Consider the following 21,288-nt stretch of genomic DNA (forward strand, 5'->3'; position numbering starts at 1 on the left):
CTCTGAGTCCACAGCTGTGGCTTCTACAGCAGGGGTGTCAACTCATGGCCCGTGGGCTGCATCCGGCTGGAAAATTGCTTCGGCCCAGTCTACCCAATGCAAAGAGGAAACATGCCAGCAGTTTTGGGAGTGGCTTCAGGCTCGTCACGCTCACTGTTCTGCCCCAGCTACGGACCCCAAAGAACGTAGCACACACGAAGTCTGTACAAACCTTAGTTTACTAAATTAAATCAGGGTTTTTTTTCCGAACAAAGGCTGTTAATTAACTTTCTTAACAGCCTACAATAATCGTAATCTTACTATGGTTGGCAGAAAGCCCAGAAGCAATTTGCAGAGAACTAAGATCAAGACGCGAAGGAAAGTGAACGAAGTTGTTCCCTGCAAATTGCTTCAGTTGGCGTTCCTCCTTAAATAGGCTAAGGGAGTGGCCAATTAGCCCCAAGCCTTACTCTTGAGGAGACCTCCTCCTGAGGAGCCACTCCTGCCTTTTGGCAGCTCTGCGCACCCGTGCATCGAGAAGAGGCTCCTCCTCTTCTTCCTCTTCACTTATGGGAGCTTCTGGAGGTTCTGAATCCCCGCCTCTGGCACCACATCTTCTTCAGCCTCCTCACTGTCTGACTCGAGTGCCAGCTGCACAGGCTGCTGGCGCAGCCCCACACCAGCCTCCTCGCTGTCCGAATCAGCCGCACAGGCCGCGTATGGGCCACAACACTCACCCAGTTGGCCACGCCCAGTGAGTGGCATCAAGATAGCCACACCTACCCAGTCGGCCATGCCTACGCGGCCCCCCAAGTTCAACCACAGTCCTGATGCAGCCCTCAATGAAAGCGAGTTTGACACCCTTGATCTACGATGTCCTTCAGAGACAGGTAATCCTCGCCTTACAACCATTCGTTTAGTGACTGAAGTTGCAACGGCCCTGAACAAAGTGACTCATGCCTGGTTTGCACACTTAGCAACCGTTGTAGCATCTCCATAGTCGCGTGATCCAAATCCGGAGGCTTGGCCACTGGCGTGTATTTACGACGGTTGCAGTGTCCCGTGGTTGCGCGATCCCCTTTTGCGACTTTTCCAGCTGGCTATCAAAGTCAACGGGGGAAGCCAAATTCACATAACAAACCACGTGATTCGCACCACAATTGCCCTGATTCCCTTAACGACTGTAGCAAGAAAGGTCATAAAATGGGGCAAAACTCATTATAATAGCCGTCTTGCTTAGCAAGAGCAACGTTGGGCTCAAATATGGTTGTAAATCGAGGACTACCTTCGATTCACTTCGAAGATCTTCTGAAGAGGACGGTTTAGCCCCAGAAATTGTGGATTTGAGAAAATGTCTAGGGCAATGTTTCTCAATCTTGGCCACTTAAAGAGGTTTAGAGGTGTTGGACTTCAACCCCCAGAATTCCCCAGCCAGCATGGGAATTCTGGGAGTTAAGTTCACACCTCTGAAAGTTGCTAAGGAGAAACACGATTGTAACACACCCACCCACCCACAATCCATTCAATTCCATTTGAGCTGATAACTGGCCAGAAGGTGTATATACCTTCTTTGGCCACAAGAGGGAAGCAGTTTACCACAACCTTTCGGTGGAATTGTCCTTGTTTCTCTTGCAAAGTTCTTCGGTGTTTCCTCCAGCTCTTGTGATTTCTTGGTGGTCTTCCATCCTCACGCTAACCAAGCCTGTTCCTACATTACTCAGGAAACTCACGGACTGTCTGTAAGTTGGATTTGTGTTGCTCAATCAAGGTTTTGCACGAAAGCCTGACGTAAGAGGCAGAGTTCCCACAGCCCTTTAAACATGCAAATTAACTTATACATGTTAAATTAAAAGATTCCTTTGCATTGAGCTTGATTCTTGGAGATATCCAAGGAAGGCTTTTTGTAAAGGATATGGAGGCAGTCCCACTTTTTTTTTCTGGATTTTTTTTTTAATTTCCTGGTGGTCTCCTTTCCAGTAATACCAACTGATGTTCTTAGCTTCTGAACCGAGAGACCCATCAGCCAAGTGCTGTCACCGGATACTAATACAAATGCTGGATCTCAAGAAAAGATGGCCTTTGAATGTTACGTTTGCAAGTAGTCCTCGGTTTACGACCACAACTGAGCCCAACATTGGCGTTGCTAAACAAGACAGTTATGAAGTTTTGCCCCACTTTTTTCTTGCCACAGTCGTTAAGCGAATCCTGCAGTTGTTAGCAACACAACTGTTAAGTGGATCTGGCTTCCCCGTTCACTCTGCTTGTCAGCACGGTCGCAAAAGGGGATCCCATGACACACACACACCCCGGGGTCACTGCGACCGTCATAAATATGAAGCAGTTGGCAAGTATGTGAATTTTGATCACTTGATCATGGGGATGTTGCAACGGTCATAAGTGTGAAAAACGGTCGTAAGTCCCTTTTTTTCAACATTGTAACTTTGAATGGTCACTAAACGAACGGTTGTAAATCAAGGACTACCCGTATTTCCTTAAATACCTCTGACTTTTTAAAGTTTTTAATCACATCCAACCCTGTTCCTTCCAATTGTGCAAGCAAAGCTTTTCACTCACACAAACATACAATTTTGGCAACAATCTTTGCGATTACAGCGAGTCCTTGACTTAAGAACAGTTCATTTAGCGATGGTCTGAAGTTACGACGGCATTGAATAATGTGACTTACGACCTGTTTTTGCAGCATTTCCCATAATCGTGATCAAATTCAGAGGCTCGGCAACTGGCATGTACTTATGACTGTTGCAGTCTTCCGGGGGTCATGTGATCCCATTCTCGCAAGCAAAGTCCAGGGGGAAGCCCGATTCACTTAACAACCGGGTTACTAATTTTTTATCAATTGCAGCGATTCACTTAGTAACGGTGGCAAGAACGGTCGTAAAATCAGGAGTGGTATTCACTTACTTTCCCTACCGGTTTGCAAATGTGAGTGCGCCCGCACTTTGCTGGCACTCACGCCTTCCGTACATGGCACCCGGCCACAAAAACGCGCCTAAATAGGATGGCAGAGTCAGGGAAGGTGGGTGGAGCCACCCGTGATTTCCGCAAGCAGTTCTGCCGAACCGGTCTGAGCCGGCTGCATACCACCTCTGCGTAAAATGCCCCAAGACTCACTGAGCAGATGTTTTCACTTTTAACCACAGACATTCTGGGCTCCGTTGTGGTCGTAAATCGAGGTCTACCTGTATTGTATTTTACCACCCTGGGAAAGGAAGCCCACCTTCTCAAAAACTTAACTTTAACCTTTCTTCTCTCGTCTGGCTTTGGTCGCGTCACAGTTAACGCCGAGTTAAGATTAAGGCAAACATTACGCAGATTCGCCCGCGATGCTTTTCCGAAGGCTTCACAAAGGCCTCTTCATTTTTCCACCCAGCTGACATTTTGGCTGAAACAATTTCTTTTTTTTTTTTTTCCTCTTGGCAAGAATGGGCCGTCTCTTGATCACGGAAGGCAGATTTCAACTGTAGTTCTCCGGATCCAGCCGGATAGGATGGGAAAACTTCCCTGCCAGCCTGGATGTCAAAATTTGCAATCCGCGTAAGAGGGGAAAAAAAAAAAACTCCCAAAAAGAACAGATTTGAAAAAAATGACGATCTAAGCAAAATAAAAGAGACTCCAAATTAGGGGCCTGCAATTTAACATTATTGTTTTTTTTTTAGAGTCTGCCTAAGAAGGCAGCGTTCCAATTTCTTGGGGTTTGAGCCACATTTTTTTAAAAAAGAAAAAGATTTGGAAAAACCGAGCTCGTACGTATTTTTCTTGCATACATGCAGAACTTTAGTAAGTATTTTTTTAAAAAAAACGTGTGCCTCTCGATAGTCCTCGATTTATGACCACAATCGAGCCAAGAATTTCTGCTGCGAAGCAAAACGGCCGTTAAATGTGTTTCCTCCCCCCCATTTTACGACTTTCCTTGCCACATTTGTTAAGTGAATCAGTGCAATGGATAAATTAATAAGCCGGTTGTTAAGTGAATCAGTGCAATTGATAAATTAGTAACCCGGTTGTTAAGTGAATCTGGCTTCCCCATTGACTCTGCTTATTGAAAGATCGCAAAAGGGGATCATGTGACCCCGGGACGCTGCAACGGTCGTAAGTGTGAAAAATGGTCATAAGTCGATTTTTTTCAGTACCGTTGTAACTTCGAACCATCACTAAATGAACTGTTCTTAAGTCAAGGCCCAGCTGTATTTATTTTCTCTTGGCTGATTGCATTTTAACACAGGAACTCTTTCCAAGGAATTCAGTTTTAAAATCTGAGCCACCTCAATATATTTTCTTTAAAAAAATAATCAGAAACTCATAAATAACAGGGAGGGACGCGGTGGCTCAGTGGCTAAGACGCTGAGCTTGTCGATCGAAAGGTCGGCAGTCCAGCGGTTCGAATCCCGAGTGCCACGTAACGGGGTGAGCTCCCGTTTAGTTGTCCCAGCTTCTGCCAACCTAGCAGTTCGAAAGCACGTAAAAAATGCAAGTAGAAGAATAGGGACCACCTTTGGTGGGAAGGGAACAGCGTTCCGTGCGTCTTTGGCGTTGAGTCATGCCGGCCACAAGACCACGGAGATTTCTTCGGACAGCGCTGGCTCTTCGGCTTTGAAACGGAGATGAGCACCGCCCCCTAGAGTCAGGAACGACTAGCACGTATGTGCGAGGGGAACCTTTACCTTTACCTTAGGGCCATGATGGCGAACCTATGGCACGCGTGCCACAGGTGGCACACGTACCCATATCAGTGGGCACGCCAACTCAGCTCTGGCACGCATGTGTGCGCCGGCCAGCTGATTTTCAGGCCTTCTGGGTCCACCAGAAGTAGGGAAACAGGCTGTTTCCTGCCTCCGGAGGGCCTGGGGGGTGTGTGTGTGTGTGGGGAAGGCTGTTTTTGCCCTCCCCAGATGCATAGAGAGGATCTGGAGCCAGGTGAGAAAGAAAAACAGGCCATTGCATGCCAGGAGCAGGGGGGGGGGTGTTTGCGCACGCATGCACAGGGCGGGGCACATAGAATTATGGGTGTGGGCACGCGTGTGTGCAAACCTCCCCCGCCTCCCCCCTGTTCCTGGCATGCGATGGCAAAAAGGTTAGCCATCACTGCCTTAGGGTGTGTATTTAAATATTGATCAGGAAAAGGTGATGGCAGGAGCCTTTATATAGGGTGTATCGATACTCCTTGACTTATGACCACAATTGAGCCCAAAATTTCAGTTTAGTTTAGTTTAGTTTAGTTCATTGCACATGGTACAACGAAATTAAACGCCGTCTTCAGTGTACATTATAACTAAAAATAAAAACACAAACATAACATCCTTTACATTGTATAGAATTGCAATTGAAAACAATTGAAAAATTGTTCTTAAGGAAGACACTGTGTTAAGTGAATTCAGTTAACCGTTGTTAACTGAATTGCTGTTGTTAAGCTAACAACCTGGTTGTAAAGCTGTCATTAACTGAATTGCTGTTGTTAAGCTAACAACCTGGTTGTAAAGTGAATCGGCCTTCCCCATGGACTTTGCTGGTCAGAAGGTTGCAACAGGTGATCGCGTATCCTGGGACACTGCAACGGTCATAAGTACGAGTCAATTGCCAGTTGTCACGTGACCACGGGGATGTGCAACAGTCATAAGTGTGAAAACGGTCGTAAGTCACTTTTCCGTGCGGTTGTAACTTCAAACGGTCACTAAATGAAGTGTTGTAAGTCGAGGACTACCTACTACAGCACATATTGCATGGGGCTGCTCTTGAAGACTACCCAGAAGCTTTAACCGGTCCAGCATGCAACTCTTCATGCCACCTCACAGCTTGACTACTGCAACCCTCTCTACATGGGGCTGCCCTTGAAGTCTATCCTGAACTGGTCCAAAACGCCACGGTGTAGCTAATGATGGGCAATGCCTTACTATGCCTATATAACATATCTGGGTTTACGGCCTGGTTACTTGAAGGACTGCCCAATTCCAGTGGAGGTAGTCCTCGACTTACGACAGTTTGTTTAGTGACCGTTCCAAGTTACAACGGCACTGAAAAAAGTGACTTAGGACCGGGTTTTTTTTTTCCACACTTACAGTTTACATTTGGATGCTCGATAATTGACTCATATTTATGACGGTCTCAGCATCCCGGGGGTCACGTAATCCCCTCTTGCGACCTTCTGACAAGATTCACTTAACAAACGTGATAAGAAAAGTCCTAAAAACGGGGACAAAGCTCTCTTCACAAACGTCTCAATTAGTGGCGTAAATGTGGGGCTCAGTTGTGGTCGTAAGTCGAGGACCGCCTCTTTCTGCCTGATTCGATTGGATCCTGCAGGGTGGATTCGCTCTAGCTTCCTTCGATTAAACCCCCGGATTGCCTTTGTGACCTTCCTCACGAAAAGATCCCCTTTTTTTTGGGACCAATGACGTCTCTGCGTCCTACACAATCTCCTCATTCTTTCCCCCCCCCTTTCTCGAATGAGGAACAAAGAAAATGCAATTAAAGCTAAAAAAAAAAAAGAAGAATTCTTCTGTAGAAGAAAAATCCCCTTCTGGGGAAATTCGAGGCAGCGTGACCTTCTCGACCTGGTTTGACTTTTGAGCTCGACAAAAAATGCAATCGAAGACCTCGGCAAAAATGCAAAAATGCAGCCTCCTCCGACAGAGCTAAATCACACACACACACGTACCCCAAAAAAGAAACGAGGATTTAAACTTAAACTCGGCGTGATATTTAAAAATTGCCCCTGCTTTTTTCTCCCAACCACGTTGTACGAACTCAATGCGTCTGGGAAGGTGTCTGAATTTCTCGATGCAACTCTGCAAAATTTATTTATTTAATCCTTCACGTTTTCCCTTTAAAGGAAAAAAAAAAAAGTCAGCTAAAAATGTTTAAGCCCACTCTCGAGGAGAAGTGAAAAGTGCCAAAGATTGCCTAACCCTGGACAGGAAATAGGAAGAATTTGGACAATCTGGCTTCGTTCCCAGATGTTTTGTTTCGGCAACATCCTGGTTTACTTAGGGAGGTGGGATTGAATCCATAATGAAGTTCCATAATGAAAAGGACATGATAGCAGTCTCTGGGCTGGCCCCAAAATGGGATGGGAATGAGGATTTTGCAATATCTTTCCCCCAGGAGTGGGCTGGGAATGGAGATTTTGCAATATCCTTCCCCCAGGAGTGAGGTGGGAATGGGGATTTTGCAGTATCCTTCCCCCTGCCACGCCCACCAAGCCACGCCCACAGAACCGGTCGTAAAAAAAAAAAATTGGATTTCCCCACTGGCTCAACCTATTATCCAAAGGACCAGAAGGCAGGACAAGAATCAACGGATGGAAACTCATCAGTGACATCATCAAAAGGAGAGGTAATAAAGAAGATTTGAGAATGTGCAGAAATGAATAGGTTGACATTGAGAATAAAAGATAAAGAGGAATCGGGTGTATTTCAAGACATGGGGACGATTTTATGCATGGTTAGAAAAGAAATATGAATAAAAGATTATAGAGAAATAAATTAGATAAGATGAGAAAGAAGAAAAAGGAAATAGAAACGCAGAAGACACCTGTGTAAATGGAAAAGGGGGAAAGAAAATATATAAATGTACATTTATGACGATATGTGTGAATTTAGTAAAATGAAAAAGTAATTGAAAAGGTATAAATTGGGATTGCTCGAATACCACTTTGGAAAATACTAAATTGAAAATGAATACAACAATTAGAGAATGGAGAGGGATAGAGGAGAGAAGAGAGGAAAGAGAGAGGGAAAGAAAAGGAAAAGGAGAGGAAGAAAGAGGGGAAACGAGTAGGAGAGAAGGTTAGAAGGGAGGAAGAAGGGAGGTGGGGGAAGGAGAGGAGGAAAGAAGAAAATAGATGGAGAGGGATAAAGGAGAGGAGAGGAAGGAGAGGGAAAGAAGAAAGGGAAAAGGAGAGGAAGAAAGGGGAAACGAGTAGGAGAAAAGGTTAGAAGGGAGTATGGGGGAAAGGAAGGGGAAGGAGAGAAGGAGAAGGAGAGGAGGAAAGAAAGTAGAAGAGTAGATGGAAGAAGGGAGGGAAAGGAAAGAGAGGAGAGGGAGAAGAAGGATTGTTGTAAAACAAGGGAGATGAAATGGTAGAAGAGCAACCCAGAAAATAATTAAATTATTTAGGATGACGATTGTATTGGTATGAAAGTTAAAAGAAAAATATGTATGTTAGATAAGAAACTACATTTAAGATATGTTTATGAGGAAAAAAAATAAAAAACTTTTTAAAAATAAACTCCTGAGGATGCTACAATGGTTGTAAGTATGAAAAACTGTCATAAATCACTTTTTAAAGGGTTGTTGTAACTTTAAACGGTCACTAAAAGCTATGCTTTGATGGCCATCTGCTGATCTTCCAAAACTTTATGAGAGAAAAATATTCTGAATTTCTCAGGGTTTTTTTTTTTCTCTCTCTCTCTTGGGGCTTTTGCAAAACATTTGAGTTCAATAATTGTTCGGGAGTTCCATTTATCTGCTCTCTGTATAAAACGATACTATTTTTTTTCTCCGGGTTGGATCTTGGCAGCTGGTAGAGCTCCCTCACCGGGAGACAAATGGGATTTCCTGATCCCAAAATCAGTGGAGATCCACTGCCCCCTTCTGGATTGGCCTTGATCGCTCAGCCTTGCATTTTCCACGAATGAACAATGGTGGATAATTAATCAAACACCATGATTTAATTAAGCGGTATTTCTCAACCTACGCCACTTTTAAGACGTGTGGACTTCAACTCCCAGAATTCCCTGGGCCCAACATGGCTGACTGTGGAATTCTGGGAGTTGAAGTCCACATACCGGAAAAATTGCTGAAGATGAGAAACGCTACTCTGGAGCGTTTCTAGGTAGTCCTCGACTTACAAGAGTTCATTTAGTGACCGTTGGAAGTTACAAAGGCACTGAAGAAGTGACATACGACTGTTTTTCACACTTAACGACCGTTGCAGCATCCCCAGGGTCACGTGATTCAAAATTCAGATGCTTGGCAACTGAGTCGTATTTATGACGGTTGCAATGTTCCCGGGGTCACGTGATTCCCCCTTTTGTGACCTCCTGACCAGCAAAGTCAATGGGGAAGGCAGATTCACTTAACAACCGGGTTACTAATTTAACAAGTTCAGGATTCACTTAACGACAGCGGCAAGAAAGGCCGTAATATGGGGCAAAACTCACTTAACCAATGTCTCATTTAGCAACAGAAATTTTGGACTCCGTTGAACCAGTTCCCATGGGTCCAAATTTTGATTATATGACCACAGGGATGCAGCAGTCAAAAAACAGAAATGGTCATAAGTCACTTTTTTCAATGCCATTGTAACTTCGAATGGTCACTAAACAAACAGTTGTAAATTGAGGACTACATGCACGCATTTGTTTTAAGGCTTAATTAGAATTAGTTCCTCTGTCCTTCTGCAACTTTTCTATTCATAGCCAATGTCAGGTCCTGCTTTGCTTGTTACATTTTTATGTACTTCCCATGTAATAACATATATTTTAGCTTTGTCCAAATAAACCAACTTTATATCCCTTCCTTTTGCTTTGAACAGTTTTTGTCTATGGAGTTTAAACAAGTTTGTTCACTAATCCCTTTAAATAGTGTCTCAGAACTTGACGTAATGTCATTTTCTCTCTTCTCTTCCTCCCTTTTATAAATCCAAAAGGAGACCATTATCCAAGTCACTATTCTGGTTTCTCGTTTGCACATCCCTTTTAATTATGAAGACATTACTTGGTGTCCTTTGCGTATCCATCTTTTTTCTCTCCATGCCATTAACCATTTTTAAACCCACTTTCGAGTCCACTTCAGTTTCAGCCTTCTCCAGTAAAACTTGTTCCTCTTCCATAACACCGTTTAAATCCAGTTTTATGACAGCAGATCATCTTAAAAGTAGCTTCTCGGTGCATTGTTCCCAAATATCCTTGAATTCTATCGTATTTTGCTCCATTCTGTATTTGTTGGGTCTCATCTTTAATTCTTTCTGGTTCCTTCTAGCGTGCAAACCTTCAAAAGAGCCTTGGTACTACAGTGGTTTAAAGCACCCTGTTATTAACACAGCTGCCTGCAATTTACTGCTGGTTCGAATCTCTCCAAGGCTCAAGGTTGACTCAGCCTTCCATCCTTTCTAAGGTAGGTTAAATGAGGACCCAGTTTGTGGGGGCAATAAGCTGACTTTGTATAAATATACAAAAGTATGAAGGCTATTGCTTAACGCACTGTAAGCCGCCCTGAGTCTCCGGAGAAGGGCGGCATATAAATCAAATTAAAAAAAAAAAAAAAAAATCTCATCATGTTTTTTCCCCCCAATCAACAGCATTTTGTCACAGAAAGCTTTCTAGCAATATATTAGAATACAGGTAGTCCTCATCTTACGGCCACAGAGTTTTGCTTCATTTTACGACCTTTCTTGCCACAGCTGCTAAGAGAATCACTGCAGCTGATAAGTTAGCAGCACGGTTGTTAAATGAATCTGGCTTCCCCGTTTTGATTCTGTTCGTTGGACGGTCGCAAAAGGGGATTATCACAGGACACTGCAACCGTCATAAATGTGAGCCAAGCATCTGAATTTGGATCACATGACCGCGGGGGGGATGCTGCAAAGGTGGTGAAAGTGAAAAATGGTCATAAGTCACTTTTTTCAGTGCCGTTGTAAGTTCGGAAAAAAATCACTAAAGGAATGTTGTAAATCGAGGACTACCTATATATTCATTTATGGCTACTTCAGTTGTGAGGCTTATCCTTCTATATTTCCCCACCTGCTCCTGAATCATTTAGATATATCACCAATTTTTTTTTCTCCAGAAAAAAAAAAAAATCCTAAAATTAAGTTTTATTCACTTGTGCATCTCATTGGTACCTTAGATTACTGTTTCTCAACCTTGCCAACTTTAAGCCAGTTTGACTTCTAGAGAGAATCCCCCCTAGCTAACATTCGGGAGCCTTTCCCTGACCTCCATGAGGGCTACCACCTTGCGATGCCTGTGAGGCCAACCTTGCTGCATGGAAACCGGCTGCCTCAGGGACCCAGTGAGGATGGAACGCTCAGAGGTCGCTATAGCAACGGCCAGACCCGGCTCTCGGAACCTCGCGAGCGGTTTCCCCCTCGACTCCCGCCGTCGCCGTGGCAACGTAGAACCCCCGGCCGGGCAAGCCTCGAAGGCGATTCGTCGCCGGTCACCGTGGTAACTAGACCCCCCCCCCAACCCCGGCCCGGCAAGCCTTGCGGGCGGTTCATCCCCGGTCGCTATGGCAACGTAGAGCCCCCCCCGACCCGGCATGCTTTGCGAGCCGTTCGCCTTGGTCGCCATGGCGACGTAGAGGCCCTGCCCGCCAGGCCTAGCAGGCCGGCCTCCCGCCGCCGCTCCTGCCCCGCCTCAAGCCGGCGGGAAGGCGGGGTCAGCTGGCCCGAGGGCCCCGAAAAAGAGCGGATGCGGCGGCGGGCGCTTCCTTTCCTCCACGTTCGGCCCTCCGACCGGCCATGGCTCCCGCCGGCGACCGCGCCGGCTATTGGGGCCCGCCGACGTCCACCCTCGACTGGTGCGAGGAGAACTACGTCGTGTCCTCCTACATCGCCGAGTTCTGTGAGTTATGGCGGCGGCTGGGTGTATGTGTGTGTTTGGGGGTCAGGTGTGCCTTCCTTCTTGAACCCCCCCCTCCCCAGATTGTGAGGCGATGAAGGGGGGGGTCGTTAAATTATTGAGGGGGGGCAGTCCCCCTCAGCCTTGAAACGTTGCATGTTTGCAAAGGGGGGGCTTGGGTAGAAGCCACCCCTCCCCCAGAGTTTATTTTTTGTGTGTGGGGGGGTGTAGGTTGCCCATAGGAATTGCTTAAGGGGGTCTTTCCCCCCCTTCTAGATTCTTCCTTCCTCCCCCCACCATTGTGGAGGGGTGAGGGGGGGAATCTTTGGAAAATAATAATGAGAAGGAGCAATCTTGGGTGGCCAGAATAACAAAGGAGTTGGAAGGGTCTTTGGAGGTCATCTAGACCAGGGGTCTCCAACCTTGGCCCCTTTAAGACTGGGGGACTTCAACTCCCAGAATTCCTCAGCCAGCTTTGCTGGCTGAGGAATTCTGGGAATTGAAGTCCACCAGTCCACCAGCTTTGCTGAAGTCCACCAGCTTTGCTGGCTGAGGAATTCTGGGAGTTGAAGTCCACCAGTCTTAAAGGGACCAAGGTTGGAGACCCCCTTGATCTAGGCCAGCAGTCGCCAACTGGTAGTCTGCAGAAAAATTATTTGCACTTTTTTATATTGCACTAAATATGTGGGAGTCGAAGGGGAGTTGAAGTGACTTGAAATGGGAGGGTGAACTTCAATGGGAGTTGAAAGTCCACCAGTCTTTTTTATTATTATTATTTTTATTGAAAATTATTAAAAAATACAGGGAAAAAAAAGTATAACAATATGGCTAGAATTGCAGAGAGTAATATAATACATATATAGAGTTTTAAAGTATCAATTTTCGCCTAGAGAAAGTACAAACCTCCATTAAACCAACCCATCCAAAGAAAGAAAAGTTTATCCGGAAGAAAAAAATTCTCAACTGTCATGCAGTGCTCCTATAAATATTTACCCGCGTTCACATTAAGGTTAATATTTTCATTCTTCTTAAGAATGAAATATGGGGGAGTCGAAGGGGAGTTGAAGTGAGTTGAAATGGGAGGGTGAACCAGTGGGAGTTGAAGTCCACCAGTCTTAAAGGGGCCAAGGTTGGAGACCCCTTGATCTAGACCAGCGATCGCCAACTGGTGGTCCACAGAAAAATTATTTGCAATTTTTTTTTATATATATATAAATATATATATATATATATAAACCCATAGCTTCTACATGAAACAGAGCCTGAAGATGACAGGGTTGTGAGCCTGTCGAAATGTTGCTTTAAGAAAAACTTTTAAAGTCACTGGTAGGATTTTAGCTGAGGTTTTAAAGGACCTTGCAGAGTGCTCTGTAAGGATTTTTAGAAGATTTTAAGCTGGGATTTTAACCAGGGTTTTAAATATTTTAACCAACTTATTTATAATGACGTGGGAAAACACCCGAGATTTTACTTTTTTGCATTTATATATATATATATAGTTTCTCAGGTTTTCGCGGGTGTTTGTATGTAGGTCTTTGGTTATTCGGGTCTTCTCCCACGTAAAATTGGAAGTGTCTTGGCGATGTTTCGACGAAGTCTCATTCGTCATCTTCAGGCTGGTGTTCTCGGCTTCTCGGCTTCATTGCTCCTGGAAGCACGAAGCCGAGAACACCAGCCTGAAGATGACGAATGAGACTTCGTCGAAACGTCGCCAAGACACTTCCAATTTTACGTGGGAGAAGACCCGAATAACCAAAGACCTACATATATATATATATATATATATATATATTGATTTATATGCCGCCCTTCTCTGAAGACTCAGGGCAGCTTACAATGCACTAAGCAATAGCCTTCATCCTTTTGTATATTTATACAAAGTCAGCTTATTGCCCCCACAAACCGGGTCCTCATTTCACCTACCTTTGAAAGGATGGAAGGCTGAGTCAACCTTGAGCCTGGTGAGATTCAAGCAGCTGGTCTTAATAACAGGGTGCTTTAGACCACTGTACTACCAAGGCTCTTGGTATATTGCACTAAATATCTTTTTTAAAATCCACATTAGTGGTCCCTGAGGATTTAAAATTATGAATTCCTTGAGGTCCGAAAGCTTGGTGACCCCCTGATCTAGACCAACCCGCTGCTCAGGCAGGAGACCCTATAAGTACCATTTCGGACGAGCGGCTGTCCAGTCTTTCCTTAAAAACCCTCCAGCAACGGAGCAACCAAGACTTCTGGTGGAGGCATAGCTGTTCAGAGTAGCAATAACAGAGGTGGAAGGGTCCTTGGAGGTCTTCTAGTCCAACCCCCTGCTCAGGCAGGAGACCCTATATACTATTTCAGACAAGTGGTTGTCCAGTTTCTTATTAAAAGCCTCCGGCGATAGAGCACCCCCAATATCTGGAGTAATAGAGTTGGAAGGGACCTTAGAGGTCTTCTAGTCCAACCCCCTCCTGCTCAAGCAGGAGACAATGTATCATTTCAGACAAATGATTGTCTGACCTCTTTTTTGAAAGCCTCCGTTGATGGAGCGCCCACAATTGGAGGCAAGCTATTCAGAATCACAGAGTTGGAAGGGACCTTGGAGGTCATCTAGTCTGACCCCCTGCTCAGGCGGGAGACCCCATACCATTTCAGACAAATGGTTGTCCAATCTCTTCTTGAAAACCTCCAGGGACGGAGCACCCACAACTTCTGGTGGCAAGCTGTTCCGCTGGTTAATTGTTCTCACTTTCGGGAAAATTCTCCTTAGTTCTAGGGTGTTTCTCTCCTTGATTCCATCTGTTGCTTATTGTCCTGCCTTCTGGTGCTTTGGAGAATAGATTGAGCCCCTTTTGGTAGGGGATTATCGGGGTGGGGGACCTGCCCCCCCCAATAGTCATAGAAAGGATTGCAGAAAGGAAGGGTTTGTCTATGTTTTTATCTGTCTGTCTGTCTGTCTGTCTGTCTGTCTGTCTATCTAGGAGGCTCACAGAAGTTAAAACAATGAAAACAATAAAAACAACTACTACTTTCCCTTGATTTTATGACTTTACATGACGTGTTGAGGGCCATCCTCTAGAAAGGTTGACCCTGGATCCATTTGAAAGGAAGAGGTTTGGGGACTGAAAGCTAACATAGGTGCCTAAAACATCTAAAACTGAAAGCACCCATTGTCCTGTTTATATATAAATAAAAACCCAATGAGGACTTCCTCAGGTTGAACTCGGCTCCTTGCAGCTTTATGTCTCCATCTATGCAGTTTTCTTGGCATCTGTATGCTCCCAGTGTACCCTTCTGTAGATTTCCTGGTGGTCTCCCATCCATGGGAGGGAGGCATTCAGCATTGTTTTGGCATCAGTCAAGTTGTAATAGTGCTGCTCCTCAACACCTTCCAGTGCTCTGAAAAATGAATAAAAAAAGTTGAAAAATTTGAACCCTTTCACTCTACGTGCTGGAAAGGTGGAAACTTGTAGTTCTGGATTTCGTACAGTACAGCTTAAAAAAAAAAGAAAATAATAGTGATGCCATTATTACATGTCTTTCCTACAATCGGACCATTAAATTACACAGAGAGTTAATTTTCTGCTTAAAATTTATAAATGGGGCAGATGATTCCAGCAGTCAAAAACTCAAGTTTCCTATCCAACAATGCATGCAGACTCTCAGAGCGACTTCTGGAATTATAGAATTTTTTTTTCTATAGGTCAGACAGGGGTGGAAAAGACCTTCTAATTTCTAATGCAATATGGGAGCTGAGATTTTTGCAAAAGAATATTGGATTAAACAAAGCTTGAGCAAACGCTGCCATTAAAACTTAAGCTCGGCATGATATTTAAATGTTGCCCCTGCTTTTTCCCAAGCAGGTTGTCTACAGTTGTGCATTAAGAAATTCCGCTGATGCGTCTTTACTTTTAAACCTTGCTGATCTGTCTCAGAGGTTTTGAAAAACAAATTAGCAAGCATATCAAAAGCAACACACCCTTATAAATCTCAGAAGGAGTCTTGTAGCATCTTTTCTGACGGGCGCACATTTTACTAACCGGAGTAAGGTTTCGTGAGGGAATACTTCACAGAAACATGGCTTTTAATAAAATACAAGTAATCCTTGACTTAAGACCACAATTGAACCCAACATTTCTGTTCTAAGTGAAACAGTTGTTAAGTGAGATTTGCCCCATTTTACGACCTTTCTGGCCACAGGTGTTAAATGAATTTAAATTAGTCACACGGTTGTTAAGTGAATCTGGCTTCCCTATTAACTTTGCTTGTCAGAAGGTCACAGAAGGGAATTGCATGCCCCCGGTATACTGCAACCGTCATAAATATGAGGATTTTTTAAAATTTGATTTATATGCCGCCCTTCTCCGGAGACTCAGGGCGGTTTACAATGCGTTAAGCAATAGCCTTCATCCTTTTGTATATTTATACAAAGTCAGCTTATTGCCCCCACAAACTGGGTCCTCAATTTACCTACCTTAGAAAGGATGGAAGGCTGAGTCAACCTTGAGCCTGGTGAGATTCGAACTTACAGTAATTGCAGACAGCTGGTGTTAATCACAATGCTTTTAGTCTGCTGAGTTACCAGGCCCTTAACACAGTTGGCACGCGTCTGAATTTTGTTCACGTGCCCATGAGGATACTGCAATGGTCATAAGTGTGAAAAATGGTCATAAGTCACTGTTTTCAGTACTATTGTAACTTCGAATGGTCGTAAGTTAAGGACTACCTGTATGTTCATTGGAAAAGATGCTGCCAGAATCCTCCTGTTTATTATTGCCATTCCAGGCCATACATCTTTCTACTTCTGCGTTGGCTGCCCTTATCATGTGAGATGTTTGTCACAATCATTCTTTTAGCACCCCCCCACCCCCCTTAAGAAGAAGAAGATGATGATGGACAAGGAGAAAATGAAGCAAAATACTCCTAAAAATTATTTCATTTAGCTATTCCAAAAATTACATCTTGACAAAGGATCAAACATTTATACAGATTCCGATGTCATTATGAAGGTACCCAAAGTAAGTTAGGAAACTGTCTTGTGGGATAACACAAGCTGTGAATCTTAAACTTGCTGAAAATGTTTGATGTGAGCAAATCACATTCCAAATAGCCGTATTTTATTATTTACCAAAAAATATGTTATTACAATATATCTGTTTCTATTACTGTCCTTGTCCTATTGCTGCCCTTGATATAATAAGGAAATTTCTGGGGTAGGATCCAGCGCAGGAGTCAGCAACCTGCGGCTCTGGAGCCGCATGTGGCTCTTTCACCCCTCTGCTGCGGCTCCATCACTCAAAATATTCATCACAACCGCCAATGTGCGACACCCGCCGGCACACGATTTATTGAGCTTTTCAACCCCCGGTAGGCCAACCATGGATAAATCCAAGAAAAGAAAAATTTCAGAAGAACACAGAACATTTAATTCAACTACCTATGCTAGTTTTGGAGCTGCTCAAGAAATAGTCAGGCACGGGAAGGGTTTTGTGGCTCCCGGTGTTTTCTTTTCTGTGGGAAATGGGTCCAAATGGCTCTTTGAGTGTTTAAGGTTGCAGACCCCTGATCCAGCGAGTTTGGAGAATGCCACCTTTTATGGATATTATGAGAGGGAAATTTCATATACTTTATGGCTACATATACCAAGCTGCATTTTCACATCCAAGGTACTTGTTCTCTGTTCTTCCAATGGATGAACAGGTTACGTGTTATGTACTTGGCACAGATGCCACAGAAGCGAGATGTCAAAATTATTTTTCATAGACGGGTCCTTCAGACTCGTGCAGTCCTTAGTTTTCTTCCTCCCATTTCTGCTTTGCGCAGATGACAAGTTTGTTGTTGTACTCAGGTGAGGGCAGCGTTGGTGGAGCACCAACTTCAGGTATTCCCCTCGAGGCACAGAGGTGAAATGTGGGATGGCTGAGACGATTTATCTAGCGATCGCTGATTACAGCGATCAAAGCGGTGCAGCGAAAAAGAACAAATTCTACCAAGCTGTCTTTTTCTGTAATCTCGATGTAGATCTCAGGTACTGATTGGGCAACCAGCATTGTACATGTCCAAGCTTGTGATGTCCTAATATGCGGTCATTGAATCAATATGCGCACGGTCGAGGCAAGGAACAATCTCTGAGAATCCAGACTCGGCAAGGAGAACCACCCAACCTTCCTATTTTAATAAAGATGCATAATTGCCAGTACTATTTTTAATACCGGGCGGGGGAGCCAGTTTGGTTAAAGTGCTGAATTACATTAAACCTGGGAGATTTCATCCTGCTTTAGGCATGTGGGAAGCCAGCTGGGTGACTTTCTAGGCTGGTCCCTTTCTCTTAAACCTAGGAAGAAAGCAAGCGGCAAGCTCCGTCTGGAAAAAAAAATGTTGCCAAGAAAACCGCACGGGCTTGTCGGTGCTGCCTGACTTGAAAACGCACCTGTACAAAAAGTCGCTTCAGGCTGCGCTTAAACGTGCTGCGATTTTTGGACTGCCTTGCAGAATTAAGAAATTAGATGAACAGCAAATACACGGAGAGGGAGATCTAATTGATAGCGGAGGACGTTTGGTATGCAGTGCCTCATACGCTTTCTCCCAGCGCTTACTGCTTGGGGTTGTTACTATTTTTACGCCCAAGTCAAGCGGGAGTGGGCTGTTGGCAACCTGGGCAGGCGCCCTCAAAAATGCGGCACGTGCCAGCCAAGTACGTAATACCATCTGGAATTTGATTATCTCACTTGTGCCTTTATTGCTAGGGTTAGGCTCTTGGCAGAGCGAGTTCTCACCCTGGAATTGCAGGCAGAGGCAAGGGGTTATGTGCCAGTCTTCCTCATTGTGGAGACAGAAAAGGACTTGTTTTTGCCACAGAGCGAGCTGAGGTCAAATGCCCTAAAGGTACATCAAAGAGAGAGCCAGTTTTGCCTAGCGGTTAAACTGCTGGCCTAGAAACCAGGAGACCGTGAGTTCTAGTCCCACTATGAACTGAAAAAACTGCCTGGGTGACTTTGGCCCAACTACCAGGAGACTGTGAGTTCTAGTGCCACCTTAGGTATAAAAGCAGCTGGGTGACTTTGGGCCAACCACCAGGAGACTGTGAGTTCTAGTGCCACCTTAGGTATAAAAGCAGCTGGGTGACTTTGGCCCAACCACCAGGAGACTGTGAGTTCTAGTGCCACCTTAGGTATAAAAGCAGCTGGGTGACTTTGGGCCAACCACCAGGAGACTGTGAGTTCTAGTGCCACCTTAGGTATAAAAGCAGCTGGGTGACTTTGGCCCAACCACCAGGAGACGGTGAGTTCTAGTGCCACCTTAGGTATAAAAGCAGCTGGGTGACTTTGGCCCAACCACCAGGAGACGGTGAGTTCTAGTCCTGCCTTCAGCATGAAATCCAGCTGGGTGACTTTGGGCCAATCATCAGGAGACTGTGAGCTCTAGTGCCACTTTAGGTATAAAAACCAGCTGGGAGACTTTGGCCCAACCATTAGGAGACTGTGAGTTCTAGTTTTGCCTTAGGCATGAAAGCCAGCTGGATGACTTTGGGCTCATCCTTGTCTCTCAGCCCAAAGTCACTCAGTCACATAAGTCTTTTAAATAAATAAATAAATAAATAAATAAATACATACATACATACATACATACATACATACATACATACATACATGTACATCACTGTAGTCCTTGCACAGGTTCAGACAGTGGATCATCTCTACATTGTAATGTGGCCCTTTCCCATCACCTCCAGCCTGATCTGACCTCTTGCCCGGATCTTTTGCCTTTTTCAAAAATGTTTGTGCTTCCGGTCAAGATTTATTCCCAAGAAAGGGAATCTCTTTTCCTGAAGTTAATAATCTTCCTGCTCTTTGCCTCCGGAGCAGAAAACTAGTTGGCGGAGGCAAGGAAACAAGTATCTATTTATAAGATTAAAGCTTAAAAGACCGGCTTAAAACTAAAACATCCAAAAGATACACGTTCGATACAAAATAAGTATTAATCTAGTCAAGTTGACACTTTTCATCCTTAGGATAAGGGCAGGAGAACTTGATGTTCTCTGGATTTCATTTATCACAATCCTTTGAATGCACCATAATTTTTGGCACCTCTTGGGAGGGGGGGGGATATTCAGTGAGGCAATGTACAGAACAACTAGACACAAGAACAGTTTTTTCCCAAATGGCATCACTCTGCTAAACAAATAATTCCCTCAACACTGTCAAACTACTCACTAAGTCTGCACTACCAAGAGCCTTGGTAGTACAGTGGTCTAAGGCACCCTGTTATTAAGCTGGTTATTAAGACCAGCTGCCTGCAATTACTGCAGGTTCGAATCTCGCCAGGCTCAAGGTTGACTCAGCCTTCCATCCTTTCTAAGGTAGGTGAAATGAGGACCCAGATTGTGGGGGCAATAAGCTGACTTTGTATAAATATACAAAAGGATGAAGGCTATTGCTTAGCGCATTGTAAGCCGCCCTGAGTCTCCGGAGAAGGGCGGCATATAAATCAATTTAAAAAAAAAAAAAAAACTACTATTAATCTTCTCATCGTTCCCACCACCCATCTCCTTCCACTTATGACTGTATGACTGTAACCTTGTGGCTGGTAGCCTTAAGATAGATAGATAGATAGATAGATAGATAGATAGATAGATAGATAGATAGATAGATAGATAGATGATAGATGATAGATAGATAGACAGATAGATAGATATATGCATATATATGCGCATATATATATTTATTTATTTATTTATTTATTTATTTATTTATTTATTTATTTATTTATTTATTTATTTATTTATTGGTTCAATTTATATGCCACCCTTCTCCAGAGACTCAGGGCGGCTTACAACGCGTTAAGCAATCGCCTTCATACTTTTGTATATACCTGCTTAGTAGGGCTTTCGGCCCCCCCTAAGTGGTGTTCTTTTTTATACAAAGTCAGCTTATTGCCCCCACAATCCGGGTCCTCATTTTACCTACCTCGGAAGGATGGAAGGCTGAGTCAACCTTGAGCCTGGTGAGATTTGAACTCGCAGTAATTGCAGGCAGCTGGTGCTACTTAACAGCACTTTAGTCTGCTGTGCCACCAAGGCATTGACTGTTTCCCTATGATTATCATTAAGTGTTGTACCTTAATGATTCTTGACAAATGTATCTTTTCTTTTATGTACACCAAGAGTGTATGCACCAAGACAAATTCCTTGTGTGTCCAATCACACTTGGCCAATAAAAAATTCTATTCTATTCTGTTCTGTTCTGTTCTGTTCTGTTCTGTTCTATATATTAGAATAGCGGTCCACAACATTTGCAGCTTAGTGGCCCAGCTGTCGGGGATGGGGAACTGAGCCTCCTCCTCACTCGGCCCGGTTCCGAATAGGCCGGGGTGTGGTAGTGGGCTGCAGCCTGGGATTTGGGGACCCCTGTATTAGCGGGATTTCGTTGACAAAATTATTAAAACAACTCAAAGTCTTGATACAGCTGTTCATATAACCATTTTAATATATTGTATTTTTTGGAGTATAAGTATATAAAACCTTAGTTTTGGGGGAGGAAAATAAGAAAAAAGCTGATTGGCAGGTGGATCGGCCTCCCAGAATACCCCCAATCAGCTGTTCCCAGAGGTGCATTTTAGCAACAGGTTCCTTGGTTGTGAGCTCTGTGCCTTGATTTTTTTTTCCTGCCTCTGAAACTTCTGAAACTTTTTTCCCTGCCTCTGAAAGCCTCCGAAACAGAGCTTCAGAAAAAAGCTCCTGAACCTC

The 21,288-nt window shown here is 44.2% G+C and overlaps 2 protein-coding genes across 3 annotated transcripts in view; one reads left to right on the plus strand and one right to left on the minus strand.

Annotated features, from left to right (window-relative positions):
• Nucleotides 1-21,288, minus strand: part of WNT11 (Wnt family member 11) — a 530,657-nt gene that overhangs the window by 374,774 nt on the left and 134,595 nt on the right. The window lies entirely within an intron of this gene.
• The window catches only part of ACER3 (alkaline ceramidase 3), a 56,304-nt gene continuing 46,405 nt past the window's right edge, over nucleotides 11,390-21,288 (plus strand). For both annotated transcript variants that reach the window (XM_070944085.1, XM_070944086.1), the window contains exon 1: nucleotides 11,390-11,564. In XM_070944085.1, the coding sequence (XP_070800186.1) occupies nucleotides 11,462-11,564 (103 nt within the window). In that variant the 5' untranslated portion in view covers nucleotides 11,390-11,461. The remainder of the gene's footprint in view (nucleotides 11,565-21,288) is intronic.

The sequence above is a fragment of the Pituophis catenifer genome, unplaced genomic scaffold (genome assembly GCF_029215685.1).
Source record: "Pituophis catenifer annectens isolate HBS135680 unplaced genomic scaffold, rPitCat1.0.hap2 SCAF_4, whole genome shotgun sequence".
Lineage (NCBI taxonomy): Eukaryota > Metazoa > Chordata > Lepidosauria > Squamata > Colubridae > Pituophis > Pituophis catenifer.